This window comes from Eptatretus burgeri, chromosome 1 (genome assembly GCF_056783735.1).
Source record: "Eptatretus burgeri isolate ZD-2024b chromosome 1, Ebu_testis_v1, whole genome shotgun sequence".
NCBI lineage: Eukaryota > Metazoa > Chordata > Myxini > Myxiniformes > Myxinidae > Eptatretus > Eptatretus burgeri.
The window spans coordinates 39,962,719-39,981,618 of NC_140961.1; the positions used below are offsets into that span (position 1 = coordinate 39,962,719).

The following is an 18,900-nucleotide window of genomic DNA, read 5'->3' on the forward strand; positions in this document are numbered from 1 at the left end:
CCAAAGGGAAATGTTTGAAGTTGTGGGTCAAGGAGAAGGGGGGGGGGACTGGTGGGGGGGGGACTGGTGGGGGGGGACTGGTGGGGGGGACTGGTGGGGGGGGACTGGTGGGGGGGGACTGGTGGGGGGACTGGTGGGGGGGGGACTGGTGGGGGGGGACTGGTGCACATCACGATTTTGTGCGATGTAGTGTTGAAGATGACCAAGGACCTTCAAATCAAACGGAATACATACACTGACTCTTTACGAACAGCGCTGTAATCACAACACCATCCCACTTGTCTCTTTACCAGCCATTCGGTGTACTGTATCCAAAGGTCATAGTTCAGACAGTTGTCAACCAGGGCACGTTCATATGTTGTGATGATTCTGGCTGGGTCATTGCGATCATGAAGGAATGCCAAGTAAGCTTGCCATTCAGTCAGTTTGGATGAGGTGGTGGAGAGCTGGAAGTGGGGAGGGAGAAAGGGAAGGGTGGGGGGGGTTATGGCTAAGGGTTTGATTGAGCAATTAGATAAACGAAAAAATAATCGAGAGAAAACATCAGGAATGTGGAAATTGAATATGCACATTGGATATTGTGGAACACCTTCAAGAAACTTGTTATCCATAGATTAAAAACTAATCATCATTCCAGGAGGATTTCAATCAACAAACAATTTAGTTATGCTTGGCCACACAAAGAGAACTTCAACCCTTTGAAACCACAATTTTAAGAACAAACCCCACCGAAGAAGCGGAAAGGTGGAACATCAGATTAACTCAACAGGACGCTTGAGGTATAAACGAGGAGCCGACGTTTCAGGAATTAACCCTTAATCGGAGCAAATTAGGTCGATGTTTCAGGCATTAGTTTGTTCCAAGGGTGAACACTAGAAACGCCAACTTCTCCTTACTTCTCATGTCGGTTAGCATGCCTCAATCAACATCCTGATTTCATCCCTCATGTTAGGTGGGAATACATAAAGATTTTATCAAAAAGGCGAAAAGTTTATACAGCGTTTATCGAATTGCCTTAAGCTACTTTTTTGAAGAATAAAGAAGAAGAAAAAAATTGCATTATAAACTTTAAATGGGATCAGTTGTGTTGAAAGATATGAGTTGGGACAGCCTGACAAATGTAATTCAGGAAACATTCCTTTTGACATATATGTCATTGTTAGTGCTTCACCAAAGCCTCCTCAAAAGGCTGAAATTCTTGCAGCTCTTTCCACGCTCTGTCGTACGCTTTTCGAACATCCGGGTCTACCGGATGTCCAAGCCAAGACTCGTATTCGGCCAATGTCGAATCCATGTCTGCATACAAGGCATCGAAATAATGAGCAGTATTGGAAGAGAGGTATGCAGGTAAAACACAAGTTCCACCATCCTCACCAAGGTGTGTCCTAATGAATCATGGCAAAGTGTTTCAGTCATTCAAACGGGCAGCAATAAGCAAACGAAAAAAGCATACTTTGAAGAGGCAAGCCCAGCTGTCTGCGATACAAAGAGTCGACCCTCTCCCTCTGTTCCCTCACCGCTTTGTGGCTCTCCGGGTGTCCACAAGTCCCCTGCAGTAAGAGATGTATTGAGATGTTCTGCAGTATTTAATGTTTTGCGATTGTACTGTGGGTGCTTCATATGAGGGATGGGATCATAACCTCAAGCGTGGATAGCAGTGCTTGTTCGAGCTCCCGGCATGCATCCCAAACAGACTTCCCCGCTGGAGGGTGCAAGCTGAGTGCAGTTAAAGCTCTGTCGCACACCGCCCGTGCAACAGCCAGCCCTCCTGGATCTCCGAGACCGGACACCATGAACCCAACATACTCGATCCACAGATCAGGGGCTGGGAAAGAAGTATGAAGCAAAGATTCAAGGAAACACTTCATTTACAAAGGAATGAATCAAAACAGCACAAACGAATGTTTGGAGGATACACTCACATAGGTAGTCAGACACAGCTCTGTCAAAAAGCTTTTTCACTTGCTCCCTCTCTCCCTTTTCTTCTTCTTCAATCTCCTCAAGCTCTGCAATGGCGTCTCGTAGCCACGGCAACCAGAGCTCTTCAGGACCAGAGATGAGGAACAATTCGTTATTATGTTTAAAAGTAATGCAGCATTTCGGGTTCGTGTTTTGCATGGAATTTCGATCAATATATTGTTAATAACTGATAAAATTTGCACGGTGCATGCATTGCATTGTCCTCTAAATGATACAATCCCTACACGAATGTTGCTGCCACAAACTCATCCGCCACCACCCTGTCCTTATTCAATGGCAGAGGAAAAGCCTTTGCAACACGGTGGAGGCTTTTCCTCCTCCATTCAACAAGGGCAGGGCAGTGGCGGCTGAGTGGGTCATGATTCGTGCCCGCCTGAAGCATGTTCTTCTCAGTGACCCAGGATGCAGTGGACTAATCGTGAGGCTTAAAACCAAGACCGAGCTGTTTGCTGTAGGTTAGGGGGGGTTACAGTGACAACCTATATATTGCTGAACATTCCACAGTTTTTTGCCTTTCGACTTTAATCAGTATTTGAGCTGTGGACTGGGACCTCAGCTCGATGAGGGGTGAGTCATAATTCATCCCCTTTCGCCAATTCACATCAAAATGGTAAACTTTTTTTTCCACACCCGAAGTCTTGGATTTCCTCGTCGTAGTCTGATTTCCATTCATAATGTGAAGCCACTTCAATGTCCCTACTTCTCCTCATGGACATGGACTGGGCTACTGATGGTGATGATCTCGCCATTGTCTGGATGATCGAAGTTCCCGCTCCGAGATAGATTCTAGAGGTGGTTAGCTGCACCTGCAAGTAGTCAAAGTGTCTTTCTGGACGATGTTCATGCCGGAACTCCAGACTTTCCTGCACTGACATTTGTTCTTGGCGGGACAGCACTTAATCTGATGTAATTGATTGATCCAGTGCCCAATTACTGCACTGTCCAAGCTGAATGCATTACACTGTGTACATGGTCTGATGTTCGTTTTGATGAATTTACAATGCATTTTTGTCCATGACATTAGCGTGTCCAATGACACACATACTATTAACGTCCTAATTCATATTTTATGACCTCGGTGCTTCACCCAATGGTGGATAGTAGTGGGTTTCACTGACGTGAGCATTTAGACTTGTTTCATTGTCAAAGATTATGAACACTTTGAAACGTGGCAAATATGACATCTCAGTGCAGTCGTGTCTAATTACAGTCTTAGTTATTCCTCTTTAAATTATAGTAATGACGTGGACACATCACTTCTACCACAGTGTGCAATTACAATTGTCAATTTGCATTACTGAGGAAGATATAATCTTTTCAAAATGATGACAATCACTAGTTTCTCACCAGGAATTTTTTCGTAATGGTGAAGATGGTGGGCTTGGGATTTTAGGATTTAGAGTTCAAATCCCACTCGGCTGTTGAATTAATACCAGGTGGGGTTGACTCTGCCTGTCATCCTTCCGAGGTTGGCAAAATGAGTGCCAGCATGCTGGTATCCTGTGTTGGAGTGGCGACCTGTCCAGGATTGTGCCCAACAGCCAAGGAGACTGCTGAGGCAGCACCAACGCTCTGCACAGAGTATGGTCCCAATAGACGGATCGATGGAATTGCTCAATCTCAAATGCTGAAGTGCCTAATGATTGTCATTATTCCATCATGAATGATCAATGTACGGCTTCAGTAGTTCATCCAGAAGAGGATCACAGTGGGTTCTGATACCGTGTGCATTTCCATCTGTCTGTGCGCATTATTGAGGAAGCTGTGATCACTTCAACCCGACAAGAAATTACTTGGATATTGTATTTTTCGATAAATCACCAAGTTTCAGTTGTGATCATTTTTCAAATAAAGCATTGGCAACCACAATACTTCTGGGTGGAAACTATGTTCTGATATCTAATTGTTCCGTAAGTTTTGTAGCTTCAAGATAAGTAATCATGGAGCATGGAGTCCATGGAAATGGACAAAATGCCAAAAAAGCAGCTTTTTGGACCCTTGTGGTCAACGTCAACACCCCATAGTGCCATGTTGGGCCGATATCTCATGGAGAACATTTTACCCAGAGTCCACCATATACAGTCTATTGGTGCCCAAAAGTTCAAGTAGCAACTTGGTCACAAAACAAAAACTGATATCTATCCGCTTTTCCAGAGCCTGTCTACGTAGTGGGGCAGATTAAGTCAGTATCCCACAAGAATCTTTCAGTTGATGGTACAAGCTCCAAATTTGGTATACATGTGCTCCAGGACCCATTCTCTCAGAAAAGTACGTTACCCACATTGAAAAACAAAATGGCCGCCATTTTTCAAGATGGCTGTCTCATAAAATAGGAAAAAGGGTTTTCAGTGCTAAGCGTCTATAAATAGGAACATGCTATTGATCCAAATGTTATGTTACGTTTAAGGGGGGGGGTATGCATTCAAAGGGTAATTAGGATGTTTAATTAGGTATGCCATGCTGTTCGAGTTTACCAGGATCTCGATGTAATAAGTAGCAATTCAGTGGTGATAAGTTGTCTAGTAAATGTCCATTTCTTAAAGGGGGAAATGATAATTGTCACGTAATTAGACAGGGAGACGGGATAGGGTAAGTGTGTCTGCGTAAACCCTGTTAGTATTCCCTGGAGGCTTGCCGTGACGTCACAGGACAGTGCTGCGGATGGCTCCGCTCCGTGATCACGATTGGCGGAAGGCGACGGCGGAGGGCCAATAAAACGGCTCGATTGGAAGTGACGAGGACTCGAGGATAAAAAGGTTCTGTTCGGGAAAAAGGGGGGGAGGAAGAAGATCGGTAAAGAAAAACCGTTTTGGTGGAGGCTGTTGTGCTGGGGGCGTGCTATTTTGTTGCGCTGATTCGATCCTGGATTCATCGAGTCTCATGGCCTTGCTGTGCCTCGTGCCTCATCTCGGTTGGCTCTGGGGTTCTGCTGGCTCGGAGTACGGGGTCGAACGGCGGGCGGACCTGCCTCCCTCTCCTGCTCGCAATCGGCGCCAGAACTGGCTCCTTGGCGGCTGTGAGCGGACTTGCGCCGACACCAAGGAGGTCGACAGCACCACGGTGTCTCCTGCCCCTGACGAGCGCATCGCCAGCTCGTCCGACGCCAATCCAGGGACTGTTGCGTCTACACCACGGGCCAGCCTGACCACCAGGACCAGCTACGTTTTGTGTGTGTGTGTGCGTGTGCGTGTGCGTGTGCGTGTGCGTGTGCGTGTGCGTGTGCGTGTGCGTGTGTGTGTGTACCTGGCGCCTTAGAGGGTTTGAGATTTGTATATCCATTGGAATTGTTTGTGTTTTCCCCACGCCCGAACCCACACCACCATCCCGTCGAATCGCCCTGGATCCCTCCTCTTGCCGAGTCTGATTATTTCTGGTTAGAGAAATAAACGTTATTAACTCAGTGAAAAGCGACTCGTGCCACCTTCCTCGTCCCGTTTGCGGTAGAGCGATTAAAACCGCCATCTTTGGGTTATAAAAGAATAAACCGCCTCCATCGTTTCGGCTCATTCTACGTTGGCGGGACTGTTCAAGTCCCGTGGACGTCACAGTTAAATAGATTGTATTTTGACTGGAGAAATATATTTTGGCACTAATATTTGAAAATGGTTACCAGTTTTCAAGATGGTGGCCATTGCATGACTTAAAATCAGTACTTTTGTAGCTGTCTTACAAAATTATAACAAATATTGCTGGGCAACATCTGTGATCATGTATTGAGGTGATGCGGTCAAGCTCTATTACATTATGTGAACAAGAGTGATGTTAAAGCACAATCAGGGCACACTGGTGACATCACTGCTGTGAGACTCAGCATGGGGTTCAGTGTCGGCTTATAGTGTACTACTTGTAGCTGGAGTTTACTAACCTAAACTGTAGTTTGTAGTATACTTGAGTGTCCCAAATGCTATCTAATAAGCCCCTGTATATATTTCAGCTAGAAGTATAGCTAGTTGTAGTATTACACTATTAGATAGCCACGCCTGAATTGACAAGATGTGCCAGCGCTGGAGAGCCGAGCCAAGGGTAACGGGGCTTCAGTTACCCGGAAGGTGTACAGATCGCATGGTACTTAAATGGCAATGGATGAACGATCGGGCTAGGTGTAGGGCATTTGCATGTATGAACCGAGTGGTATCCCATATCTCAATGTGCTTATGTATTTTGTACGGTGAGGTGGTAAAAGGATAAACCCTCAGCTTTAACCTGTTCAATATGTCCACTAATAATCCGTTGAGTTGTACTCCTAAAACTGACTGGAGGAAGTGTTGCCTCTGTCAGACTGATACAAAAGAAGAGTTGAAGTCTCCCCCAACCCGTTATGAGTGTAGTTCTGATGGTTATTCCATGATAGCAAAAACCTACCACAATTTCAGGCAATCCACGAGTTACCGATCAGGTTAGACCCATCCAGATTGGATGAAGGAGGTGGTATTGAGGATACACTGAGGCAAAATAGTGCCAAGTACCACCAAAATTGTCGCAAAATGTTTGACAGCTATAAACTTAAGCATGCCAATAAAAGAGCAGCTGAAATTCAAAATGATCCAGGAGAAGGGCACTCAAAAATGTGAAGAACTAGCATGGAAGTGTAACGGTGTTTCCTATGTGAAAAGATACAACCAAAGTCAAAGATGCGACAAGCCATGACCATGCAGCAAAATGAGAGGCTTAATGAACGTGCTCGCAATCTTAATGATGGCGAGCTTTTGGCTGTCTTGAGCGGTGGAGATGTGGTTGCCCTGGAACTGAAATACCACTACTCTTGCTTAACAGCTCTGTATCATATAGAGAGGGCACACATTGCAGCCAAGGAAGTTAAGTCAGTACCCACCAGTCGTGGAAAATGCAGAATGCAACGTCCTTGAGAAGTTTGTCATCACCATGTATGACAAGAACAGCACTATGGACAAAGTTGATGAGGCAAGACTGGACTTGTTCGCTCGGAAGCAAAGGTCTTATGATGCCATTCCACCGACAAGCGCAGCTCTCATACAGCATGTCAAACGGTCTGCCTACCAAGCAGGCTGCATATGGGGCCAGGCAACAGTGTGCAAAATGCAAACTGAAAGCCCTGCTAACTGGGGGTGGCAGAAAGATGGTGAGGTCTGGCCAGTCTTTTGGACGACCCTTCCACCCATTGCCCAGAGTTGTCAGCAGTTAACAAAATGTGGCTGCAAAACGGAATGCCGAGGGCGATGTAAATGCTATCGCTTCAGTCTCAAGTGTACACAGTTGTGTGCATGCAAATGTGAGGACTAAATGATTGACTAATCCACCACGTGAATCAAAAGATAATAATTTCCTGCTGTATATGCTATATTATTCTTCATTTTTTTATTTTTGTAAAATGTAGTGCTAAAAGAGGCTGTCGTCATTTAATTCCGGCCATATCATCTTAGTTTTCAATAATTACGATTTTGTAAGTACAGAAATGGATTTTTCTAACTCAAAAACATATATTTTGATGCATAGAACGTTAAAATAGCATTATTCCATCAAAATTTAGCTCAAACACAGATTCAAACCACTTCAAATGGTGGTCATCTTGAAAAATGGCGGCCATTTTATTTTTCAACGTGGGTAACGTACTTTTCTGAGAGAATAGGTCCTGGAGCACATGTATACCAAATTTGGTGCTTGTACCACCAAGTGAAAGATTATTTCAGTCATCTGCTGCACTTATGGCCGAAATGGGGAAAGTGCAATTGAGCAAACTGCCACCAAGTTAGTTTGATGTCTGTGGTCTCTAAAAGGATGGAGAGAACTATCAGAGATGTACTTGTGAACCATCTAAAGCAAAGTGATCTTCTAAGTGATGATCAGCACAGATTAATGAATGGAGGTTCTTGCATCATAAGTTTACACTCTGCCTCCAAATGGGTAGGGGATCACGTTTTTGAAGTTTCATGTTAATCGGTTAAAGTGCATTTTTCTATCAAACATGACTGCCAAACCAAATGACCTATGACATCATCCTTTTGACACATGATCCCCTACCCAATTCTATATGTGGGAGAATTGTGTGCTCAGCTGATAGGTCACCCAGATAGCTGAGATAGCAGAGCATTGGTATGGTTCACCAGAGGACCTGGGTTTCATTCCCCGTCTTGGTGCGTAATTTTTTCTCACATATACATATGATGTTTTGACACTATATTCAGCAATGGTGTGAGATGATATTTGTGAAGTTTCAGATCGATTGATGAAGCATTTCAAGAGAGGATTTAAAAAAATGTTTTCCTTGGATCCAATATGGCTGCCAAACCACCTGACCTATCATTTATTTGTGAACACCATGGTATCCCCAAGGCTTGGGGAACATGTGTGTGAAATTTCCCCTTAATCTGTCCAGCCATTCTGGAAAAGGTTTTTTAAAGGTTTTTGGGTAAATCCAACATGGCTGCCAAACCATGTGACCTGTTGTGATGTTATTGGAGGGTAAAGTTTTATTCCTCAAGGATAGGCAGTCATACATGTTTAGTTTCGTCTTGATCTGTTCAGCTGTTTGAGATTTTTGAAGGTTTTTTTTTTTAATCCTTATTTTTAAATGGCTGCCAAACCACATGACCGATTACGTCATCAATTTTTTTCTGTGAACCATGTTATCCCGTGATGATTCTCAAAATTTTTTCATACTGATCGGATGTGGCGTTCTACATGTGCAATGTTGATGTCATAAGGAAGGCACCTGTTATATGTCATAAAAAAATCACATCCATTACCCATGAGGAGTACTTGCTGTGTGCTAAGTTTTAATTTTTTCCTTGGTGCGGTTTGAGAGATAAAGAGGTCCAAAATTTTTCCGTTTTTCCAAAATGGCTGCCACACCACGTGACCTATGATGTCATAATTATTAATAAAGCATTCTACATGAGAGGTCACACCAATGTTGAAAATTTTGTCTCAATCCAACAAGCGGTTGCGGAGAAAAACACAAAAGTTCTTTGCAGACAAACAAACAAACGGACCCAAATGCAATCAACTCTCTTTCGGTGAGGGTAACAACAAAATGCAGACACGTACGCACGTATGTCCGTGACTGAATGCTTAACCCTGCTTTTTGCTTTGCACGCATGGGGTAGGTTATAAGGCGATGTCATCGACAAAGTCGAGATCAGTAAGGGCCTCCGATTTAACGCTTTCACTGTTTTTTTCGTTCTAGTTGTAACCCCAATTCCTTGTCCTTGCCTTCGATAACGTTTCTGAGTGCATAATCAAACACTATCGCAAACAGGTAAGGGGCAAGGGTGTCTCCCTGTAGTAATCCAGGTAGAATTTTAAAAAGCTATGTTTTTCCATGGGGTGAGAGTATCTTGGTATATGTGTCCCTAAACATATTTGAAATTGCGTTCACAAGTTGATCAGGAATTCCATATGCTCTTCATCATCTCACCATGACGAATGGAGTCAGAGGCTTTTCGAACGTCAATGAATGTCATTATTGAAGGAAGGTTGTGAGGACAAATTCGTTATGTTAGCCTTCACAGTGCAATAATGTGTCCAACTGTTGTTTTTTTTCAACCAAAAATCCACTTTTTTGGCGTCAGGTGTTGATCAAGAGCAGGACAGATTTGGTTCATAATCAATTGATTGTAGATCTTGACAACTATTGAGATTAGGCTCATACTACGATAGATTGCTGCCAAGATTGGGAATGGGAACTACAGTAAACCCTCGAGTATCACGGGTTTTTACTATTCGCAGGCAACCTATTATGTTCCGATTCCGTTGTTGCGGGATTTCATTTCGACTGATCACGGTATTTGAGCTGAGATGAATCATCGTTTGCGTCTGTGTGTGAACGATTACCTCCCATTACAAGCCTTGTGGAGTTTCTCACGCATCCTTTTTAACGAGCCCAAATGTAAAGCAATGGACAACGTTAGTTGTACTAAAAGGCAGAGCAAGGTTATGACATTGGGTGAAAATATCGAGTTGTTAAATGGGTTGGCTCAAGGAGAAACTGCAGCATCTGTATGGGCCGCCATTACGGGGTCAATGATTGCAGATAGTACCTTCCCCATTGTACTCTTCCTCATTCATAAACCTTCATTATCCTTCAAACCTAACTCCCAAACGTTCATTTCCCAACGCCGTATTCAAACCTTATTGCCAAAACACTTAATTTCCGACACTCGGATTTGAGCCCCCGTTCTCAAACACACATTTTCATGCGCAGCTCATGAAAGAAATTGAGGCAAAAGGTTTTATTAAGTTTTTAACACCGACGTGACGCGATTATTCTGGAAGACGTCATCTCGTAGCTTGCTCTCCAAGCAGGGAAGATTTACGTCCCGTCCTGTGCTGAACGATTATCTCCCATTACGAGCCTTGTGGTGTTTCTCGCGCACCCTTTTTAATGAGCCCAACTGTAAAGTGATGGACAAAGTAAAGTGTATAGTGATGGACAAAAATTAGAGAAAGGTTATGACGTTGGGCGAAAAAAAAAAAAAAAAAATCGACCTGTGACATCGGTTGGTTCGAGGAGAAACTGTGGCATCTGTAAAGGCTGCCATTACGGGGTCGATGATTGCAGGTGGAACTTTCCCCATTGTACTCTTCCTCATTCCCAAACCTTCATTATCCTACAAACCGAATTCCCAAAACGTTCATTTTCCAACTCCGAATTCGAACCTTATTGCAAAATGCTTAATCTCCGATACCCGGATTCGAACCCCGTTCTCAAACACAGCTCATGAAACAAATCAAGGCGAAGGGATTTACAACGGAACAGGTTTTTAACATTGACGAGATGGGATTAATCTGGAAGACGATGTCGTCTCATACCTTGGTCCACAAACAGGTAAGATTGTAGTTCAAGGTAAGGTGATTCAAGGATCGTGTTACCCTTATCTGTTTTGGGGTGTGGAAATGCTACAGGCGCCTTCGTCAGAAAGCTTATGCTGCTTTTCCCTTCGCTGAATCACCTTCCCCACTCACCCTTTCCCCGATCACCCTTCCACTGCTCCACTCCGCCCTCCCCCCTCTAACAGCATCATCCCAAGCTTAGTCTTGTGTTTTATATTTACGGCAGAGTACAGTACGAGTATGTAATATGTTTACCATCCCCCACCTCGCTGTGTTGTAATAAATTAAAAAGGTAAAAGTCGTGTTTTTGTTTAATTTACACCGTAGTTATTGTATCTACATGTTTATATCACTGTTTTGCATGTTTATTTCAATAGCAATGTGCCTATTTATGGCTGCCGACGATCTTCCTCAATATTTTCTCAAAGTCCAGAAACCGAACCTCTGCTTTCCCATTGGTCCTTGGTTTCCATGATCGCGGTTTCAACTACTGTGGCATTTTTCCAGGAGCCTAACTCCTGCGATATTGGAGGGTTTTCTGCATATTTAAGATCGACCATCGTTTAGGCCAAACTTCGTCCATCGGGGCTGGATTACAAAAGTCAAGAATTATAGTGCTGATGTCACACCGCTTAAGAAGTTCTGGTGGTATACCATCTTCACGACAACTCTTTCCTTCTGCTAAAACGCCTGTGCTATATTTTATTATTCAATGTTCATCTGACCTATCTTGATGGCATATATCGAGATTAATGAAAGACATTCGAACGTGTTCCTCATCATCGCCTGGCACACAAACTTGAGTCACATGTGATGGTGGTCAGCTGCTTAAATGGACAACGTCTTATCGAAGATGAGTGCTATTCCACAGTCAGGGGTTTCCTTATTTTTTTGGAGTAGGAGGCTACCATTAAAAGTAGCAGGTTACCATCACCACGAGCGAAGCGAGCACAGCTGTATGGCCGGGGTCCAGGGCCCGCCTAGGGCCCTGGAAGCCGGAGGATCCGAGATGGCTGGAGATGCATTCTAGCATGATTTCTGACATGAAATAGTTCTCATATTATCATGCTGTTGGGGTGGAAAACTCCACAAAAACAGATGGTTAGGCCTATACTAGATGTAGTTGCATTAACATACTGACTGGTTGACTGAAATTCAGCTATACTGTATAGTTAGTTCAAGCAGCTTTTAAACAGGGTTCATTAATTTAAGGCCATGGTTTAGGGCAAACCAAGGTGTCTGGAAGATGGAGTATCGAAGCACTTTAAAAGAGAGGCATTTTAGCAACATTTGGGCCATACCTTAGTTCTTAATAGGTTGATGATACTGCACATGGTGGAGTACAGTGAGCAATCTGAAGTAAGTGTGTTACATAATAATAGTGTAGATGAACTAGCATTCATTAAGGAAACCACATTCCATTTATATTTCAGTATTAGTCTTTCAGTCTTTCTATTTCAGTCTTACTTAATTTTCAACATTGCAACTGTTGGCATTTGTAAACTGTGTGGATACGTTCTGCTTCTGAGAATAATTCTCCCAACAATTTATTGATTACATCCTGGCCAGGACCTTCATTAGGTGAAGATGTATCAAGATCTTTTACACTACACATAGAGATATCATGATATAGATTAATGGGGGAGCTACATGTTAAAGTTTCTTCTACCATTAAAGAACTAGATGATTCAGACTGTATGCCAGAGTTGATTAGTTCAGAGAATGTTAATGAGTTGGCTGCAGTAGATGGTGTCACTGGATCAGGAACTGCAAGTTGATTTTCTTGCAGAGAGGGTGACAAAGTCCTGGCAGATTCAGAAAGTGAGAAAGAGTTCGCCGGTTGATTTACAGTGGGATGGTTGACAGATTCAGGAGAGGGATAGCAGACTGGTCCAGAAACAGGGAGAGGTTCAGGTGCAGGGACAGGGAGAGATTCAGGTCCAGAGACTGGGAGAGGTTCAGGGAATTCTGCAAATAGCAAATAATGAAAATGTACATGTGCTGTATACTTGAGAATGAAAAATTGTGAAATGATGTTTCCCATGCTATCATTTTTAATGTGGCCCACACCCCACTCACTAAATGTAATGAAAATTGCTTGGATGTTTAGCAGTGGAGTAACTGAAAATAGTCCAAATGCCATTCATCACTGTGAGAAAATGCTTTTCAAAAGGGCCTACCATAAGCCAGAAGTTGAGGGCCACCTCAAACAATGACAACACCTAAACTTCACAACTCCCTAAATATCTGATGAATTATTTAAGCATAGGGAAGCTTAGTATTATATTTGTAAATTTTCTTTCATTCATTTTATGCATATTTTCCCCCTTCGATTTCATTTTACTTTGTTAAATATTGTTTATTATTATTTTTATTTTGCCAAAACGAAGTTTTGGCAAGATATGTTAGTCAGCTTGTATGGTTTTTTTTTTGTTTGTCTGTAATCAGGTATAAAAAAATTCTGCAGAGCACAGTTATCATTGGAAATTTTTGTAACTTTGCATATCAGAGGCCTATAGAGGTCCCTTTCAGTGCACAAAATTTTGAAGGTCAAGGTCAAAGGTCAAGGTCACTTTGTCACAAATCAGGGGAGTCGACGAAACCCTTATTTTTTGAGTAATTTTGATCGGATCGTCTTCAAACTTCATGGGAATATAGTTCATGGTCTGGCGCTCAGCTGATTATTTTTTGGTGGCGATTGGCCTTGACCTTCATGGTTAGCGCCTAAGGTCAAATTTTCAAGTTTTAGGAACCATATCGTGAAGTACCTCAAATTGAACACCTCGATGAGTGCTTTCTAGATATGTCAAGCTTGAGACATTATGACGTCATTTGGTGACGTTATGAGGCAAACACATATTTTTCATGGTTACTCTGTAGAACGATTCTCATCAGAATCTCTCGTAGGCAGATATTCCTCAAGGAGTCGCACCTGGTGGATAGCAGCTCTGTTCACCTCAGTGTGACCTTAAAGAAGTCACACGTGGTCACCTTTTGGCAAGATACGGGTCACCCTGCGGGTGACATTGGTTTATTTTATATTGTGTTTTGTTTTGATTTAATAAACAGCTCAAACTAATAACTTTAGACAAGTTTATTGTTTGAAAATGAATGATAAACATGTATTTAACTTCACTCGTTTTCTGATAATTTCTTTATTTGATGTCAGCGAGCTTCAATCAGTCAACCAATCAAACAGTCTAAGTGTGAATACTGCGTCACAGTCACAATCCCAATTTTGTTAAACTATCACCTTACATTATCGTGTTGTTATACCGTCAAGAAAAGCTCGCAAGTCTATGATACGTGCATGTACCTGCGGTACCAGTATTCAGTTGGCCAGTTCACAGCTGCTCATACTTGGCCTTCACTTCAGTGAATAAACGGCGATTTTCAGTGCAAATAACCACGAATAATAACATGTACAAAAGCTGCTTTAAGCTTATAGGCTAATTACTTTATAAATTAAAAAGGCACAACGGGTGACCATGTATTTTGGAGCCGCATCACTTGACCAAAGCTCAAAATGGACTAGGTGAAACACGTGTTTCGTGAAACAACAACGTCGCACTCGCGAGAGTGCAACTTTAGACCAATTACTGATGGCCAGAAGCTTACCTCCCATGGCTTTGGACTTCTTCGAAAATCCAAAGTCAAACAGGGATTTTCGTTTGGATGCCATCCTTTCGGCACCGAAACTGCGAGGCCTACAAAGTTTATTTTCTTGAGGTCATTGCTGTATGGTATCAGGGTATCAGGCCAACAGTCCAAAACGAGGCTAAAGCAGAGAACTCTCTATTGCAGGAGGCGTGTTTTAGCTGCTTGTGTTATTTTTAGGTCAGCGTTATGCTAGACCTGGCGAGAGTACTAACAGTAAAAGTAAGCCCGCTTTTATCGAAATACGAATGTGTTTTCGTCTTGGATTTGAAAACAGGGGGTGTAGATATTTTGTGGTGAAAAAACAAAACAAAACAAAAACGAAAAATCGGTGCTGAAGTAGGCAGCGACCTTTCACATTTTTCTCTGAGTAGACGGCTGTGGGTCGCCGGTAACCGACTTCCAAGGACACCCCTGCACAGTGCAGCAATTTATGTCCGACATCTTCCTAAATGACCTCCACGAACCAGTGAAGTCAATTTTCAAGTTGTTTGCAGATGATACCAAACGATACAAAGTAGTAGACAGCGATACTGATGCAACAGAACTCCAGAAAGTACATATACCATGGGCAATGAGTGAAAGCCTTCCAATTGAGAGATCAAAGTGGTCAGCAAGGAGAAAGACAGAGAGAGAGAGAGCGCGAGAGAGAGAGAGTGCGAGAGAGAGAGAGAGCGCGAGAGAGAGAGAGAGCGCGCGAGAGAGAGAGAGAGAGAGAGCGCGAGAGAGAGAGAGAGAGAGAGCGCGAGAGAGAGAGAGAGAGCGCGAGCGCGAGAGAGAGAGAGAGAGCGCGAGCGCGAGAGAGAGAGAGAGCGCGAGCGCGAGAGAGAGAGAGAGCGCGAGAGAGCGCGAGAGAGCGCGAGAGAGAGAGAGAGCGCGAGCGCGAGAGAGAGAGAGAGAGCGCGAGAGAGAGAGAGAGAGCGCGAGAGAGAGCGAGAGAGAGAGAGAGAGAGCGCGAGAGAGAGAGAGAGAGCGCGAGCGCAAGAGAGCGCGAGAGAGAGAGCGCGAGAGAGAGAGAGAGAGCGAGAGAGAGAGAGAGCGCGAGAGAGAGAGCGCGAGAGAGAGAGAGAGCGCGGGAGAGAGAGAGAGAGCGCGGGAGAGAGAGAGCGCGAGAGAGAGAGAGCGCGGGAGAGAGAGAGCGCGAGAGAGAGAGAGCGCGAGAGAGAGAGAGCGCGAGAGAGAGAGAGAGAGAGAGCGCGAGAGAGAGAGAGAGAGAGAGAGAGCGAGAGAGAGAGAGAGAGAGAGCGCGAGAGAGAGAGAGAGAGAGAGCGAGAGAGAGAGAGAGAGAGAGAGCGCGTGAGAGAGCGAGAGAGAGAGAGAGAGAGCGCGTGAGAGAGAGAGAGAGAGAGCGCGTGAGAGAGAGAGAGAGCGCGCGTGAGAGAGCGAGAGAGAGAGAGAGAGAGAGAGAGAGAGAGAGAGAGAGCGAGAGAGAGAGAGAGAGAGAGAGCGCGAGAGAGAGAGAGAGAGAGCGCGAGAGAGAGAGAGAGAGAGAGAGAGAGAGAGAGAGAGAGCGCGAGAGAGAGAGAGAGAGAGAGAGAGAGAGAGAGAGAGAGAGAGAGAGAGAGAGAGGGAGAGCGCGAGAGAGAGAGCGAGAGAGAGAGAGAGAGAGAGAGAGAGAGAGAGAGAGAGAGAGAGAGAGAGAGAGAGAGAGAGAGAGAGAGAGAGAGAGAGAGAGAGAGAGAGAGAGAGAGAGAGAGAGAGAGAGAGAGAGAGAGAGAGAGAGAGAGAGAGAGAGAGAGAGAGAGAGAGAGAGCGAGAGAGCGAGAGAGCGAGAGAGCGAGAGAGAGGTGATGTGTGCCGCATGACGCCATGACGACTTCATACTTATTCCGGGCATAGTGGCGTGCGCCTGTAATCCGGCTACTTGGAGGATCGCTTGAGGACGGGAGCTCTGCACTGGGCCACGCTATGAGAGGGTGTAGGGCAACCTGGAATCATGGTGAAACCCAATCCTTATCCCTGTGTCTTAAGAGGCGACCAGGGTTGCGTCAGGAAGGGCATCCGGCGAGAGAGAGAGAGCGCGAGAGAGAGAGAGAGCGCTAGAGAGAGAGAAAAGAAAGCCTTCGAGAAAGAGAGCGCAGAAAAATGAAAGCCGAGAAGCGAAAGAAAGCCTTGAAAGCGAAGAAAAAGCGAAAGCGCGAAAGAGAGCCTTGAAGAAGAAAAGAGAGCGAGAGAAAATATGAAAGCGCGAAAAGCCTTGAAGAAGAAAATATGAAAAAGCCCTTGAAAATATGAAGAAGCCTTGAAGAAAAGCCTTGAAAGAAAGCCTTGAGAGAGAAATGAGAATATGAAATATGAAGAAGAAATATGAAGAAAATATGAAGAAGAAAATATGAAAATATGAAAAAAATAAGAAAATATGAAATATGAAGAAAATATGAAAGAAAATATGAAGAAAATATGAAAATATGAAAGAAGAAAATATGAAGAAAATATGAAAGAAAATATGAAAATGAAAGAGAAAATATGAAAAATGAGAAATATGAAATGAAAATATGAAGAAGAAAATATGAGAAAATATGAGAAGAAAATATGAAAATATGAAAGAAAATATGAAGAAAATATGAAAATATGAAGAGAATATGAGAGAAAATATGAAAGAGAAATATAATGAGAGAAAGAAAATATGAGAGAAATATGAAGAAGAAAATATGAAGAAAATATGAAGAAGAAGAATATGAAGAAATATGAAGAAAGAAAATATGAAGAAAATATAAGAAAATATGAAAGAAATGAGAAAATATGAAAAGAAATGAAGAAGAATGAAATATGAAAGAAAATATGAAGAAAATATGAGAGAAATATGAAAGAAAATATGAAAGAAGATATGAAAATATGAAGAAAATATGAAGAAAATGAAATGATAAGAGAGAAAATATAGAAAATATGAAGAAGAAAATATGAAGAAGAAAATATGAAAGAAAATATATGAAGAAAATATGAAAGAAAATATGAAGAGAAAATATGAAGAAAATATGAGAGAAAATATGAAGAAGAAAATGAGAAAATGAAGAAAATATGAAGAAAATATAGAGAAAATATGAAGAAATATAATGAAGAAGAAAATATGAAGAAGAAAATATGAAGAAAATGAAAATATAATGAAAATATGAAGAAATATAATGAGAAATATAATGAGAAATATGAGAAAGAAAATATGAAGAAAATATGAAGAAGAAATATGAAGAAAATATGAAGAAAATATGAAGAAAATATGAAGAAAATATATGAGAAGAAAATATGAAGAAGAAAATATGAAAGAAAATATGAAGAAAATATGAAGAAGAAAATATGAGAATATGAAGAAAATATGAAGAAAATATGAAAGAAAATATGAAAATATGAAAGAAAGAAAATATGAAGAAAATATGAAGAAAATATGAAGAAATATGAAAGAAATATGAGAGAAAATATGAAGAAAATATGAAGAAAATATGAAAGAAAATATGAGAGAGAAAATATGAGAGAAAATATGAAGAAAGAAAATATGAAGAAAATATGAGAGAAAATATGAAGAAGAAAATATGAAAGAAGAAGAAAATATGAAGAAGAAAATATATGAAAGAAGAAAATATGAAGAAAGAAAATATGAAGAAGAAAATATGAAGAAAGAAAATATGAAGAAATGAAAGAAAAATAAAGAAGAAAGAAAATATGAAAGAAAATGAAGAAAATATGAAGAAAAATATGAAAATATATGAAGAAGAGAAATATGAAGAGAGAAGAAAATGAAGAAGAAGAAAATGAAATATGAGAGAGAAAATGAAGAAATATGAAGAAAATATATGAAGAAAGATGAATATGAAGAAATATGAGAGAGAGAAAGAAATGAGAGAAAGAAAATATGAAGAAGAAAGAAAATATGAAGAGAAAATATGAAAGAAAATGAGAAATATGAGAGAAGAAAATATGAAAGAAAATATGAGAGAGAGAGAAATATGAGAGAGAGAGAGATATGAGAGAGAGAGAAATATGAGAGAGAGAGAGAGAGAGAGAGAGAGAGAGAGAGAGAGAGAGAAATGAGAGGAATGAAGGAATGAAGAGGAAGATGGTGATGTGTGCCGCATCATAGTGACTTCATACTTATTCCGGGCATAGTGGCGTGCGCCTGTAATCCGGCTACTTGGAGGATCGCTTGAGGACGGGAGCTCTGCACTGGGCCACGCTATGAGAGGGTGGAGGGCAACCTGGAATCATGGTGAAACCCAATCCTTATCCCTGTGTCGTAAGAGGCGACCAGGGTTGCGTCAGGAAGGGCATCCGGCAAGAGAGAGAGAGAGCGCGAGAGAGAGAGCGCGAGAGAGAGAGAGAGCGCGAGAGAGAGAGAGAGAGCGCGAGAGAGAGAGCGAGAGCGAGCGCGAGAGAGCGCGAGAGAGCGAGAGAGAGAGAGAGAGAGAGAGAGAGAGAGAGAGAGAGAGAGAGAGAGAGAGAGAGAGAGAGAGAGAGAGAGAGAGA

General features: G+C 42.4%; 1 protein-coding gene across 4 annotated transcripts in view; it reads right to left on the minus strand.

Annotated features, from left to right (window-relative positions):
• SART3 (spliceosome associated factor 3, U4/U6 recycling protein) overlaps positions 1–18,900 on the minus strand; it is a 103,680-nt gene that overhangs the window by 16,306 nt on the left and 68,474 nt on the right. For 3 of the 4 annotated variants that reach the window (XM_085880456.1, XM_085880438.1, XM_085880429.1), the window contains exons 3-7: positions 1,923–2,042; positions 1,641–1,825; positions 1,454–1,550; positions 1,172–1,296; positions 291–446 (exon numbers count right to left, since the gene is read on the minus strand). In XM_085880456.1, coding sequence (XP_085736582.1) covers positions 291–446; positions 1,172–1,296; positions 1,454–1,550; positions 1,641–1,825; positions 1,923–2,042 — 683 coding nt within the window. Of the gene's footprint in view, positions 1–290; positions 447–1,171; positions 1,297–1,453; positions 1,551–1,640; positions 1,826–1,922; positions 2,043–14,406; positions 14,486–18,900 lie in introns of those variants that run through there. The other variant, XM_085880446.1, reaches the window with a different exon arrangement.